Source organism: Sceloporus occidentalis, unplaced genomic scaffold (genome assembly GCF_023333645.1).
Source record: "Sceloporus occidentalis isolate IW3139 unplaced genomic scaffold, rSceOcc1.0.p SCAF_3, whole genome shotgun sequence".
NCBI lineage: Eukaryota > Metazoa > Chordata > Lepidosauria > Squamata > Phrynosomatidae > Sceloporus > Sceloporus occidentalis.
Window position 1 is genome coordinate 83,172,372 of NW_028316983.1, and position 15,435 is coordinate 83,187,806.

A 15,435-nucleotide genomic window follows, 5' to 3' on the forward strand; every position below is an offset into this window, starting at 1 on the left:
GATATCTACTCTTCCTCCCTGTTCCCACCCCATATCTTCAAAATATTATTCCTTACAAAAGCACTACTGAAAGTGGTGGCCTGTGGACAGGAGTCAATCCTAGAGCCATTTGTTGCCAGTCACAGGAAAGCTTACAAGAGAGAAACATTGTAACCAATGGGCACAAATATCGCTGATATCCATCACACAGTGATATCTAGCATGGTATAGTGACTTGAGACTTGGACCAAGATTATGGGAGACCAATTGAAATCTTCACTCAACCATGGAAACCTAGGGTGGCCTTTGGCAAGTTACACTCTCAGAGGGCCTGAACATACAGGCCAAACTAAAGCTGCTTTGGGTCGCTTAGGAGGTATGCTGTTTAAATGATGTGTGCATTCTAAGAGGCTGGAAGCATTCTAAAGACTGGAGCACAGCTTTGGCATAGCTTCTGTCCTCTTAAGATGTGTGTATCATTTAAACAGTATACCTCCAAAGTGACTCAAAGCAGCTTTATTTTGGCCTGTCTGTTCAGGCTCAAAGTTTCAGAGGAAGGTAACGCAAACCTTTTCTGAACAAATCTTGCCAAGAAAGATAAAGTTGTGGTACATTAGAGTTGACTTAAAGGCACATGACAGTGGCCCTGGCACATGGAGAAGGGGGAGATGGATGGTCCCCCACATCTGATAGCTTCTGCTCTACAAAACAGGCTAGGTATCATCTATGTATATTTCATGCACAATTCTACAAAGCATATAGCCTAAAGACTGGCTATTACCTTTTAGATAGCTCCCCTGCCAGTTCCCACACCTACCTGAAGTGAAACTAAAACTATTATTTGCCTGTTAAATTCCATAGTTTACACTGCAAAATGTATTTACCATTTGAACATTCCATGGTCATGCTTGCCTTGTTTAAGTCATTAATATTGGGGGAGAAATCAATAGGTTTTACAGCTTCACAGGCTACTTTTTCTACATTCATATGACTCCTTGGTGGAACTGGAGGTGAGGCAATGGAAAATGGACTTGGTTCACATTGGAAAGGGTTCTTTGGTGCTTGCTCATTTTCAGCATTTTTTGCTTTATCTTTTTCAACATCAATAACATCATTAACAGTTCTAAGATCTGCCAAAGAGGTCGTCCTAACTGGACACTGTGGTGGTGCTGTGGAAGACCTTTGGTCACTCTTCAGTGATGAAACACTTTCCCAAATTTGGCGAGTGTTGTGGAAAGTAGTATTTGCCAACACCATTTCTTGAGGGTAAACACAAGATGCTGGGCGCTGTTTTTGCAGGTCTGCCACAGGCATAGCTCCTTTACCAAGCATCCCTGGAAACTCTGAATCTTTCCTATCATTGTTCTTCCTTACTTCAGATAATTCCCGTAGCCTGACCCTTGGCAATGCCCTTGGCTTGGATGGTGTTATTTCAGATTGCTGTGATATGTAGGTGAATTTGTCCGTCTTTTGCTCAGGAACTGGAACATGTACCTGTCGCAAAGGTTTGGGGCAAGACACAGAACTGCCATCATTACTTTGCCGTGGAATAATTTCTGGAACTTGTTTGAGGCTCAAGGGCTTGGGTTTGGGAGAGGGTGAAGAACTGCTATTGGAACTTTGCCATGGTCTAATTACTACAGGAGGCTTCTTCGTAGGAGGTATCAATGTATTGGAAAAGTTTGAGTCACTTTGGAACTTTGCTCTCAGTGCCTTGAAGTCCTCAGTTCTTTCCTAAAATAACCAAGAACAGTAAATGTAACTGTTATTTGCAGTTCTAACACAGAAACTCTGGATCAAATTCAACAGCTAGTTAGTTTAAAAAGAAAGCACAACAATGGCATAGCACTGATTGAGTAAATAATTGATTAGGCATCATTAATTGATTAGAGCAACACTTGAATCAGAATCAGTCCAGATTAAGCTCAAATGACATCTACTACCATGAGAATGTATTACATCCCTTGACATACTGATAATCCAGATCAGCGTGGCTGTGTCTCTCAGTTCTCCATCAGAAAAGCTATTAGTTCATAAATCTGCCCTCCATGTACCTATCATTACTAGAACCACAGTTGTTTTCTATCCTCAGCTACACTGAGAAATTTAGCATTAATATTAGTATTGAAGTCTGTTGTAAATAGTAGGAGATTATCACAATGCCTTTTCCCCAACCTGGGCACAAGCTGAGACCGGGCTGGGAAGATTTCCTACTGTACAGCTCCATGCCCAGATTATTACCATCCCCATCCCAGATCAGAATGGCTCCCATGATGGAAAAGAAGCATTTTTAGCCAGGGATGGGAGAAGGATGGGATGGTAATGATCTGGGCACAGAGCTGTGCAGTAGCACATCTTCCCAGCCCGTGCCCATATTGGGAAAAAGTTGGTAGTGCGATAATCTACGTAGTTCCCCCCGCATTCTGCAAATATAAACCTTTTAAACAAAACTGTTAACCTAGCACATCCCAATTGCAGATCTCAAGGTACCTCAAAATTTGGGAATTGTATTGGACTACTCAAAGATGATGCTCCATCCCTGTTTATTCTGTAGAAAACTAGCTACTATTTAAAAGGCCACAGAACTCTTGCTGGTAACCTCAGATGCTAAAGTTTTTTTCTTTCTCCTAGGAGTGATTTTTGCTTTGTGTGTTTGTTTGTTTGTTTAAAGGTTCATGTGTGTCTTGAACTGCCTTATGAACTTTGTTACGTGCTTGCATGGCATGAGGGACATTAGCCACACAAATCAGCCCTGTGCAATGGAACTGTATTACTCTGACATAGCCTGTCAGATCAGAAAGTAAGGGCAAAGCGACAAGCTTGGACAGAACAACCATTATTCTGAAAGAGAGACATGGATGCCTTTAATGAGAAGGCAACACAGTTGAGCCTTGTCCTGAGATTTTATTTAATTTTGTGTAATTGCATCCAACTTATTAAATCCCAAACAGTTTCTCCTGAATAACCCCTTCTAGTCAACTCCATTATTTCCCCATTACACTGTATGACGTAAGGCACCTAGGAGATATTTCAATTGTTCCAATTATACTAGAGCAGCCAACTGTATGATCCTATAATCCACTATGCTAGAGCCTAGTCAAAACTGGAATGTATATGCAATTAACATTTCCATAAAGGAAAGATAAACCAAATCTTCTGATCTGCATCCAAAACACTGCACAAAGTTATGACTACAACCAACAGAAGCCAAGACAAAATAAACACCATTGTTTCTGCAGCACGGGTGCAGTATCAGTGTGCATGTTCTAAAATCAATTCCAATTCACAGCAGTGTTTATAGTTCTTTATTGAAAACCAGGTGCTCCTTTTATTATGGAATTTTCTCATCAGAGGGATGACACTGTGAATAAGGAGTCTCTTCCAGGTTGCCACCTGCACCCTGGTGGCTTTTTTTTTTCAAATGTTGATTTTATACCTGAAAAACTCTGAACTCTCCCTGAAGCCAGTGCTGGCAGCCCTCACAATGTACAGCGAATTCTGGGGAGATACTGTGCTTTTTGGCCCTAACTTAGCTCCAAACTAAGGAAAGTTAGGGAAAACCTGGTGTTCCCACAAACCATGGAGTTACCTCACGTTCTTTTGGCATGTGGACAGTTGGATTTGGTCTGATTTGGCTCAATATGTTGTCCACATGCTAAGAGTCACACTATCCCCCTTTTCCAGGCTGAGCAGTTCAGAGAAAGGGGATAGCCTGTTTTTGGAGGCACTGCCACCACCCTTCCTCACAAGCAGGAGCTCTGTGCCAAACCTGCCTTACACAATGCTTCTTCCTGTGAGGAACGGATCACAGCAGCTCCAAAACAGACCACTGTCACTACTTCCTTGTGGATAGCAGCTCCCTGTGAAAAGGTGCCTGGTGTGCCATCATTTCTGCTGAGATCTGAACACCACAGAACAATGCTGCAGCCTCACTGCCCAAGCAGCTGCACCCCACTCTTGCTTGGTATATGTAATTTTTAAGGTCCTATTACAGGCAAAGAAAAAAAGGGACCACATATAAAATATAAGAGAATAGGATTGGAAGAGATATTCGTTTGTTGTTAAATCTGATCAAGAAGCAGAGATGGTTAATTCAGTAATCTATCTACCAATCTAACAACTCAAGATCACAACATTTCTCTTGACTGCATATTCAGATAGATTACTATCCCTTATTTAGGAATGATAGGGAAAGATGTACATAAATGAAGACATCACACAGATACTAAATCAAGGATGGCAATCATATGGTCCTCCAGATGGCTTTGGACTTCAGTTCCCAGTATTCCTCAACATAGGGCTACTGAGAATTGTTCTCGAAAAATATCTGGAAGACCACATGACTCCCACCTCTATTCTAAAATGAGAAAGACATCAAGGAATCCAATAGCACCTTTAAGACTAGCTGGGAAGAAGAAATTTCTAGCAGACACTTTTGTGGACTTTGTGCAGACTGCCTCTGAAGGGGTGGCCTACAGCTGCCTCCATCTTTGACAGATCAAGACTGCAGCAACCGCACCTGATGGCCCCAATCTGGCCTTTCCAAAGCACAAAAAAGAGCTGCAAAAAGCTGCTCCTTTTTGCACCCTGGAAAGGGTGCTGTAGAAGCCTGCACTGTGGCTTTACGGTGCACCTTTGGCACTCAGTCATCTAAATGCAGCACTAGAGGAGCACTGTGATGCCACTCTCCATGTGGTGCAATGCGTGGCATCATACTGCCTTGGGGTGGAGTCAGGGCATATGTTGTGTGGATGCCACTGCCCAACTCTGTCCCCAGGCTCGCCCTAATGCCCGGTCTGCACAGACTGTCAGTCCACTTCAACCAATAAATGCATGCTAGAAATTTCTTCTTCCTAATTAGTCTTAATGGCATGAATGGTCCTGACTTTGGTATTCAATTATATATTTTTGCACATCTAGTTCCTTCATAGCTGCTCTACCAAGTCTTTGTTTTCTTCAGATTTCTGGGCTATTCTCAAATTTGATTAATGACTGGGCTAACGTCTAAAATCTTCAGTTGTTTCAGCTTCTATAAATCTGTGGCCACTTTGTTTGCTTTTTAAAAGAAAAATAGAATCAGCTGTAATCCCATTTTTGCACTTTTTTCTAGAAAGAGGAATTCCATGAAAAGCTGTTTTCAGACAGCTTTCTTTACAGTTCATCTTTAGGGACACTACTGGCTTGGTGTTTCAGAAGCAGAACATGCTCCATTTATCATTTGTTTAATCAAGGCAGTAGTACTCTGACCCCAGTAGGCAGAACTGACTGGAAATTTGCCACATGTGTCAGGTGCCAAGGACAGAGTTTGACGACACACAACAACCAGGAAATATCCACTCATGCAAGTTTTCCCTGCAAGTCTACCCACACTCTCCTGAAAGGTCAAAAATGAAGAAAAGGATTACTCAGGTAGTTTCACAACAAAACTAAAAGCAACCGGAAAGGTTTTTGCTTTTGCTTTTGTGTGTGTCTGTGTGTAGAAGAATCTCACAGTGCTGTTAAACTAGCCAGGCAACTATCATAGACACATTTACTAAGAAATAAATCCTGTTGTGTTTAGTGAGGTTTGCATTTAGGATTGTAGCCCTAAGCTCCTAAAATATGGCCCAAGAAGACTACTACATTCTCAGGGTGCTTCTACACTGTAGCTCCATCCTATGGAATCCTGGGATTTGTAGTTTTACAAGAGCTTTAGCCTTCTCTGTCAAAGAGTGCTGGTATCTCACAAAACTACAGTTTCTTGGAATCTCTAAGATGGAGTCAATGTAGTCAAAAGTGGTATCAAACTATATAATTTCTACAATGTAACTGCACCCACAAACTGAATAGTGGAGTTATAATGAAACACAACAGGTGCATTCCCCAAGTTGTGGGGGGGGGGGAATCTAGAAGGCATCACTACCAGTCCCCCTCAGGTATATGGACCTTCTTTCCATATTTACTGAGAAGTCACTATGCAGATACGTAAAAAAATTTTTTTTTTGCTTTTACCCCAGGAAATCAAATCAATGTACATATATCATTTTCCTCTTCTCAGTTTTATCCTGATGGCAATCTTCTGAAGTACATAGGTCAGGCCAAGAGAGAGAAGGAGAGAGAGAAGTTTTACCAAAAACTACCCCATGAGTTTCATGGCTCAGCAACAACTTAAACCTGGGTCTCCCTAATCCCTATCTGACATTCTGACTACTACTTCTCAGGTTAAACAGGGGAGTGCACAATCAGGTGAATCTCTAGTCAGCCCAGGATGACCAGATATCCTAACCACAAAAAACGGACAAGGCACCACATAATGTAGGGCATTCAAGAAAAATGTAAACATTATGAAATAAAAGCTAAACACACCCATAAATTCATTCATGCTTCTTGGTCCTGCTCAAAATTGAGGACATTTTGAAATTCCTCCTGGATAAAAGGATAAAATGTAGGATGTGTGCTGGAAAAGGAGGACATCTGGTCACCTTGAGTCACCCCAGCACCACTATTGGAAAAATCTAATAGTTCTACATACTGTTCTTCTCCATATGCAACCCCAGATGGGACCTATAAGTCTTCAAAATAGTATGCAGCCAAAGCTGAAATGTACTCCCTGCCTTTTCTCTCTTTTTGGCCTTTTTAGCTCCATACACACTCCCTACCAGCCCGATTTAAATTGCTTTTCTGTTCACTGTAATGACCCATGAAAAGTTACAGGCAGCTTTCTAAAGAGCAAAGAAGAACTGCTGAAACAGCAAACAGGGCATGCACCCCTTTGTCACTTGGCCCACAAACAGAAACAAGCAGCAACATATTACCATGTCCATTACCATGTCCATGGTTCCTCTCCCACTGTCATGCTTTGCTGTGAAGAAACTCAGCTTTTCAGTCCATTTTTATTAAGTTGGTTCTCAAAGCAGAAGAGCCCGAATAACTTCCTCTCTGTGTGCTTAGCAGCTCAAAAATCCTGTAGCAAGAGTCAGTGAGATTAAGGTGGAGCATATATGACAAAGAATTACACCTGAGCTCAAGGATTTGGCTCCTCCCTAACAAAATCCTTGGTGCATAAGGAAACAGACTACCCGCACCTGCAAGCAGATCAGAATCATAGCTACATGAGAATTCAGCATTTATACAGGGGAAATGTCAGCCTTTGCTGTCAGCTTTGGAAAAAATGGACAGTAAATGCCATGGCTGCACACTGCTTTAGATTGCAAAGGGGTGAAAGAAAAGGCTGGCCAGATCAGCCTTGAAATTCCAGAAAATATGTTTGACTAGATGATTCACCCAGCTGTATAAGCCAGGCACTGGAAAGTAAATCTGTTGCTACACTGATTTGATCCAGATTCTGTGGCTAGATAAATTATGCAAATACAGCAGGGGAGTGTATGGATTTATGTAGTTTGTGTTACACTCCAGTCCAAGGGGATGCAGAACATCCAGCTTTTATTGTTCCAGGAATAAAAACAAAAACCTCCAAAAAAAAAAGTGGGTTTGGGGAAGCTCATCTGCTAATAAAGGTTTCTCCCAACTCAGTGATTCTGTGAAGGGTCTACTCTAAACAGAATTCCACCCTGCAGGAAAACCCAAGCCCAGCTGCCTCAGAATCTTGCTGGTTGGGTATTTTAACAAATATATATTAAATCAAAGCAAAGCTTAAGGGAGATTCTAAATTAGGAAAACATTGAGACAAACTAATTGCACTTCACATGTGCAGAGGGCACAATCTAGTAAAAATTAAACATTATTCAGCCCCATTGTTTTCTATTAAAAGCTAATAATACATTTAACTTTCTCCCACTGAAACCAATGGTGCTTAAAAGTGCTGGGATGAATTAAAATGCTTGAGGTCTATTATCTGGTTATGGATAGAAATGAAATCCCACCCCCACCCCCAACCCATCTTCTGTTACTGGAACGCCTGCATAGCTATTGTACGGCTTTCAATATCTGACCAGACATTTCCTCTATGGGGTTTATCACATGGGGGAAATCGGGGGTTTAAACAGGCAATCGTGTGAATGATTTGTTCCTGGAGCATTCCTGGTTCTTCCTGGACTAGTTTATATTCTAAGTTTTAAGTTGCTCTGTACATTGCCACAGATCTTTATGTATTATATTGACATAGACCTTTCAGGATGGGGGAGGATCTTGAGGCTTTGGGGGAAATGCCCTACCTAGTGTTGTGAGCCATTGAATGAAGGGCAAGCTATATCCTGGCAGTTGCCACATATAATGTGTAAACCAGCCCCCAAGTCAACACTCTATCCTTACCCTGACCCTTGATGCAAGACTGTCTTTTTAAATGCCATTCTTTTCCTCTTTACCAGCAGTAAGCCTGAGGTGGGACAGCTATCATCTTTCATCACATAAGCAGTGCTCTGTGTTATAAATCTTACCGTAAAACTAGGTCTCCTGAAGCATAAATACAAAGTAAGATATGGAAACAGACAATTCCCCAGAGCAGAATTGCTTGGCTTTTATTGCCAGGTAACAGATCAGTATTGTTCTCCCCAAACACATTTTTTTCACATAGTGGCACTGCTCGAGGGGAGAGTGTAGGGTTTAAATATGGGAGAGTCAGTTTCAGATTTCAAAGAGACTAGATGCTCAGTTTTGGGGCATCTTTACATTTGGCATAACTCACAGAGGGAGTGTGAATGACTAGTTCCACTGGAAAATGGTTTACGATAAATCAGAAAAACCTAGAGTTGGAACTGACTGAGCTTTATCACACTAGTGAGATCCCGTGGGAAAATGGGATTTAAACTAGAGTTAAATTAAATTTGAATGTAAACAGAACCTGCAAATTTGGGAGGTTTATCACACTGAATTGCTGCAAAAGTGAAATGATGTGAAGTTAAACCGAAGTTAAAGCAGAGAAAAATGGAAGTAAAAAGCTGCCATTTTTCTCTGGTTTAACTTCGCGTTATTTCCTGTTAACAGTGACGTTGTGTGATAAACTTCGGGCATTTCTGGGTTTTCGCTAATTTAACTCTCCTTTAAATCCTGTTTTCCCGTGGGATCTCGCTAGTGTAATAAACTCCAATACTGGTCAGTATTGGCTTTGCAATGCATAATGCAATGGCAGCATCTATGGCTGATAGCCATCCAACTCACATACATCCAGTGAAGAACCCATCACTTCCCAAGGCACTCTGTTTGGTTACTGAACAGCTTTCACTGTTAAGAAGTTTCTTCTTGACTTTGGCAAAAAATAAAAATCTGCTTCTCTGCATGGGGTTCTGGGGGATGCGGACTATACCAGGTGACACTCTCAGGGGAGTAACACCATTGATCCCCAAACATCTCTCCCCTTGGCGGAAACAGGCTGTGGCATTTTCCTGCTTCCCTTCAAAACACTGAGGTGTTGTGAGTGAGGTGAGGCTCCTGTTTTAAAAATAAAAGCTAAAAGCTAAATTTACAAATTAATTTTTAATTATTAATGTTTTTAATTATTAAAAACATCACATCACCAAAAACATATTTTCACTTTAACCACATGAAACTCAGCAAATGTAAGTGCATTTAGATATGCATATGAGTTTGTAATTTAAAGGTACAGTGGACCTTTGTTTTATGTGGGGGAATCCTTTCCAAAGCCCCCCCCCCCCCCCCGGTCTAAGGGAAATACCACAGGACCTAAAGTTCCATTGATTTTAATGGCGGTGCATGTGCCGCAGGTACTTGAACCATTAAGAGGTATAATTGGCATGGTATAATTAAGAGGCATGGTATAATTTTTATTTTGCTATTTATTTATGTCATAGCTACAATCATCCCTCGACGTTTGTGGCTTTGACATTTGCAGTTTTGATTATTCATGAGATCTAGGCCACTGTGCACACATTCCTCCTCCCTCCTGGGCTTTTCCCCTGGGGAAAGAAAAAGTCCAGGAGGGAGAAGCCGGGAAAGGTGCAGATGCAAACCCACCCCTTTTCCAGGACGGAGAGCTGCCTCTTTCCCCAAACACCTCTCTGTCCTGGGAAGAGGTTTGGGGGAAACGATCCCCCCCACCCATTTCCAGGACAGGGAGCTGCCTGGGGAAAGGAGAAATGATCCCCCACCATTGGAAACTTTAAAAGGGAAGGTGGGAGCCATGAATGTGCTGTCACCCCGCCCTTCCAGTCTGCTCAAGTTGTTTGAGACTCTTCCTTTATTTGCAAATTTTGACATTCACTAGGGTCTTCTGCCTTTAACTCCCACGAATGTCAAGAGTCAACTGTACTGCCATTACATTCATATATGGGAATTAAGATTTATGTGTAACATTAGTGCAAAAACATTACTAAGGATTCTGTATGATGTCGTATGGAGGGAGATCAATGGAGGAGTAACACCATGTGTGGTAACACTAGTATGGTAACACTTTTTACACAAAAATCAAATGTTCACTTCAACCACATGAAACTCTACACATGTAAATACATTTAGACTGTGTGTATGATATTGTAATTTAAAGGTATAAAGGATATAAAATTTGTTTTTTGTGTAAAAAGTGTTACCACATTTGTATAAAAAATGTTAGCACACTTAGTGTTACTGCACCGGGTGACGTCAGCTTCTCTGCAGTTTCTACCACTTCTAGTCTGGTGCTCTAGAACTTTTCTTCATCTTTTCCACAAAAGTTCCTCGGATATCTGAACACTGGTTTCATATATCCACTTATCTTCCTACATATGAACAAGGTTGTTGTTGTGTGCTTTTAAATTGTTTCCAACTTATGGCAACCCTAAGATGAACCTATCATGGGTTTTCTTGGCAAGATTTGTTTGGGGTGCTTGCCTGTGCATTCCTCTGAGGCTGAGAGATTGTGACTTGGCCAGTGAGTTGCCATGGCCAAGTAGGGATTCAAACCCTGGTTTCCAGAGTCTGATGTTCCAATGGTCCAGTGTTGCAATCACTACACCATGTTGGCCAAATATACAAAGGCCTTTCCATATTTCTTCATGGTTTAGTTTACACAGCCTTGACCATCCTGGTGTTACTTCTATGGACAAACTCTAGTTTGTCAGTATTATTCAAAAGTGACATCTAGTCTGGACACCAAGATTCAGCCTGACCATTATAGTGAGAGCCACAGTGGCATAGTGATTTGAGTGTTAGACTGCAACTCTGGAATCAGGCTTTGATTCCCTGCTTGGCCATGAAACCCACTGGGTGACTTTGGGCATGTCACTATGTGCTCTCAGCCTCAGGGGAAGGCAATGGCACACCTCCTCTGAACAAATTTTGCCAAGAAAACCCCATGATAGTTTCCCCTTAGTATCACCACAAGTCAGAAATGATTTGAAGGCACACAACTGACCATTGTGGAATGAGGTACAATTATTAGTGTGAACTGTTAGCATGCTGTTATAAACCACTTAGCTCTAATCTTAAAAGAGCAGATTTACAGTTTACTTATTATTCTTTATCTCTTGCCAGCTAATAGTTTATATAGACTTCAGAAAATCTGAGAATGAGATTTGGCAAACTCTTGGCTGACTTCCACTTCTAGGAGAGGAAAACAGGCAGAACCAGAAGCAAATACTAATGGAGGTTGTGCACATTCTTTTGGAGCAGTGGGACCCAAGGGTTTGATGAATGGAACCCACAAATGGAGAGGTATTTGTCACTACAGCTTGTGAGTCTGGAGCCGAACACACTGCCAGATTGCAGTTCCACTTCTCTCTGAACAATAGGGGTATTCTCCCTGCTGGAAACAACTTTTGTTTTTCCTCATGTCAATACTGATGTTTTCAGGAAAAAACACACACCAAGGAGACTGAGCATTGGGGCTTATTATTGGAGTAGCCATATCTGACAGCTACTAGTTAACTGGACCAAGCAGAGGAAGAAGAGCCCTCCCTCTATCCACCATCTTGAGGGAGAGGAAGGCAAGCCAGTTCCAACAGGCCTCCAAGGGAGAGCAGATCTGCTGGACTTTTCCCCTTCCCTACTCATTCCTTTCTCCTTTTGTGTCTTGTCTTTTTTTTAGATTGTAAGCCTGAGGGCAAGGAAATGTCTGATTAAAAAACTGTAAGCCACTCTGATAGCCTTGTGGGGTAAAAATAAATAAATAAATAAATAAATAAATAAATAAATAAATAAATAAATAATAAATAAATAAATAAATAAATAAATAAATAAAATTTATTGTGTCTCTCTGCACCTACAGCACTGCAGTGAAACATTTTAAATTTTATTCAAGATTTCAGCTTTCTGGAGCAAGGCAGAGCCATGTTTACAGTCAATTTCCTTCAAAGCCCCAAGCCTAATCTGCAGTGGTTCAACATGACAGTGGCATAGACCAATTTAGCTTAGAAAGCAGCAGTGGCAGCAGCAGTTAAAATTGAGGAGGGAAAGCTAGGGCTGTATCTACACTGTAGAATTAATGCAATTTGATAGTGCTTTAACTGCCATGGCTCAATGCGGTGGAATTCTGGGATTGTAGTCTTTTGCGCTATTTAGCCTTCTCTGTCAGTGAGCTCTGGTGCTATACAAAACTACCAATCCCAGGATTCCATAGAATGGAGCCATGACAATTAAAGCAGTGTTAAATTGCATTAATTCTTTAGTGTAGCAGCAGCCAAAGTTCTCATTGCAGGGAAGAAGACTTGTTCCAAACTTTTTAAAAAGTGTTCCTTTCAAAATATCATTCCTGCAACACAGGAATGGTTTTTTCATAACAGCGATGTGATTCTCCATTTTGGGGACTGTTAGAGTGATAGTTCAGCAGGAGTTCAGGGATGGTTCAAGGGGTCACACTGGGGACACTGGCAATTTCCATGTGTTCCACAATGTTCAGATTTTAGACCCCTATTTTTTAAAAAAACAAAACGTGTAGTTTGGCCCTATAAGAAATGCAGAAATTAATCCCAAATTTAGTATATATGGGTATGCATTGATAAAATGCTGCTCCCTCAAAAGTAAGTTTAATTGATTTTGTGTATAGTGGAAACTCGCCTTACGCAGGGGATCCGTTCCGGTCCCCCCCACGTAAGTCAAATTCCGCCTATGCTGGAGCCCCATTAATTTGAATGGGGCTCGTGCACACGGTGGCATTGTGGCGCAACTGCGCAAGACCGCACAGGGCACCATTGGCATGCACCACATTCATCTGGATGGGATGCACCGCCCCTTGCACCCCACACACTCCTCGCGGCTTGAGCATGTACTCTCAAAGCTGCGTATAGTGCGGCCGCATATAACGCGGGTGCACTGTAATTGCTTCTTTCCGTGTGGCATTTTACTGATATGTAAATGTAGTTCAGCACTTTGGCAAAAGACCACATCATCATAGCAAACGAATCTTGGTACAATTGTATATACAACCACATACAGCTTTCACTACCACTACCACCTCTTCTTCTTTTACTGTTTTACTAGATTGAATTTTGGACATTTAAAAAGTGGAAAAGTGGGGATTGATGAAGTTAAAGTCCCTCAAGGCACCATTCTTTCCCCTATGCTATTTAATATATATATATATATATATATATATATATATATATATATATGAGAGAAGCCACTGGGAGAGATCATCTGGAGACATTGGGCAGGGTGTTCAGTATGTTGATGACACCCAGATATACCTCTCCATGCCTCAGATGACAGTTTTGACTAAGGACAGCATCTCTCCTCTCAATGAATGCCTTTCTGTGGTAATGGACTGGATGAGGAAAAACAGACTGAAACTGAATTCAGATAAGATGGTGGTACTTGCTGTTGGGACCCCCAGGTATAGGGATATGTCAACCAGTCCTGGACGGGGGCACACTCCCCTTAAAGGCCTGTGTTCACAGCTTGGGAGTGCTCCAGGTGTCATCACTTCAGATGTCAAATCAGATAAATGCGATAGGAGTGCTTGTTATCAGCTTCAGCTGATACTCCAGCTCTGTCTTTTCCTGGAACCAGGGGATCTGGAAACTGTGGTACATGCGCTGGTAACTCCATGACTTGACTTCTGCAATTCACTCTACATGGGGCTACCCTTCTACCTAGTCCGGAAACTTCAATTAGTTCAAAACATGGCAGCCAGATTAGTCAGTGGAATAGCTAGAGGTGACCATATAACATCGATTTTGAAATCTCTTCACTGGCTGTGTTTTCGGGCGCAGTACAAGGTGTTGGTGATGACCTTTAAAGCCCTCCATGGCCTGGGTCCAACCTATTTGCGGGATCATTTTCTTCCATATAATCCACCCCGTGAACTTAGGTTCTCTGGGAAAAACCTACTGTAGTCAGAAAAGACCAGGCTGGCTGTGGTTACCCAGAGGACCTTTTCATCTAATGCTCCCAAATTATGGAATGGCCTGTCGGAAGAGATCTGAAACATTACCAACCTTGACAGCTTTAAAAAGGGTGTCAAAATGGATCTCTTTCAACAGGCCTTCATTGAGTAACTCACTTGGTCACCCGTTGATACAGACCACCATATGGAATACCCCAGAATGCCCACCTGTCTATCATTGACTCATTGTTTTAATAATTTAGATGATATTTTAATATTGTTATATGAAAATTATAATGCTGTGTTTTGGAGGAAGGGATAATGGGTTTTAGTTTGTATTATTGCATTTTATTGTTGTTGTAAGCCACCTTGATCCTGTGGGAGAGGTGTGATAAAAATAAAAATTATTATTATTATTATTATTATTTATTAAAGGGTTTTTTTAATTAAAAAGATTTTTTTTTTAAAAAAAGGGGAGGCTGGAGGAAGTTTCACAATGCTTCATTTATATTTAAATTTCAAAAGTAACACCATGCAATTTTGAGAATTCAGTATGGGATGCAAATAATTGAAGCAGCATCCATGCTGTTGTACTGATCAATTCACCTTAAGGCAAAAGTCCACATTTTGGGGGCTATACTGAGTGAATGAAGAACTTCTACCATATATCTTAAAACACTTGGGGCATTTTATGTTAGCAATTTAAAGGCACTGAGCAGCTATTCCACTGTTTACTCTTGAACGGTTTCCCCATAATATGGAGATGGAGATGGAAGGGAGAAGTATGAGAAAGGCCATGGGGAGCTCCTATAAAATATAGTGAATGAGGCAGTGACTGCATGATAAAAATGCCCCCTGGAACAACTCATAGTACTGTATAATGGCACAGGGATGTCTACATACATATGGCTGAATAGTTTCTGTGCATCTCTTGCATTTTCTTGTTAACTTGTAAGAGAGCCAGTGTGGGTAGTGGTTTGAGCATTGGAATAGGACCCTGGAGAACAAGGTTTGAATTCTGACTTGGTCATGTAAACCCACTGGGTGACCTTTGGCAAGTCACACTCTCTCAGACTCAGAGGATGGCAATGGGAAACTCCTCCTGAATAAACTTTCCAAGAAAACCCCATGATAGGTTCACCACCTTAGGGTCACCAGAAGTCAAACAACTTGACAGAGCAACAACAACAACATTGCTTATTCAAAACAGAAAGCAGGTGAAAACATTTGTAATGCAAATTAGCATTCTACTGAAGTTATCTTTT

At 41.3% G+C, this 15,435-nt stretch overlaps 1 protein-coding gene across 1 annotated transcript in view; it reads right to left on the bottom strand.

The window, feature by feature from the left end:
• FYB2 (FYN binding protein 2) overlaps positions 1-6,894 on the bottom strand; it is a 65,680-nt gene extending 58,786 nt beyond the window's left edge. Inside the window, exons 1-2 of the mRNA XM_089515240.1 lie at positions 6,786-6,894; positions 864-1,713 (exon numbers count right to left, since the gene is read on the bottom strand). Coding sequence (XP_089371366.1) covers positions 864-1,713; positions 6,786-6,794 — 859 coding nt within the window. The 5' untranslated portion in view covers positions 6,795-6,894. The remainder of the gene's footprint in view (positions 1-863; positions 1,714-6,785) is intronic.
• Positions 6,895-15,435: the final 8,541 nt, after the last annotated feature.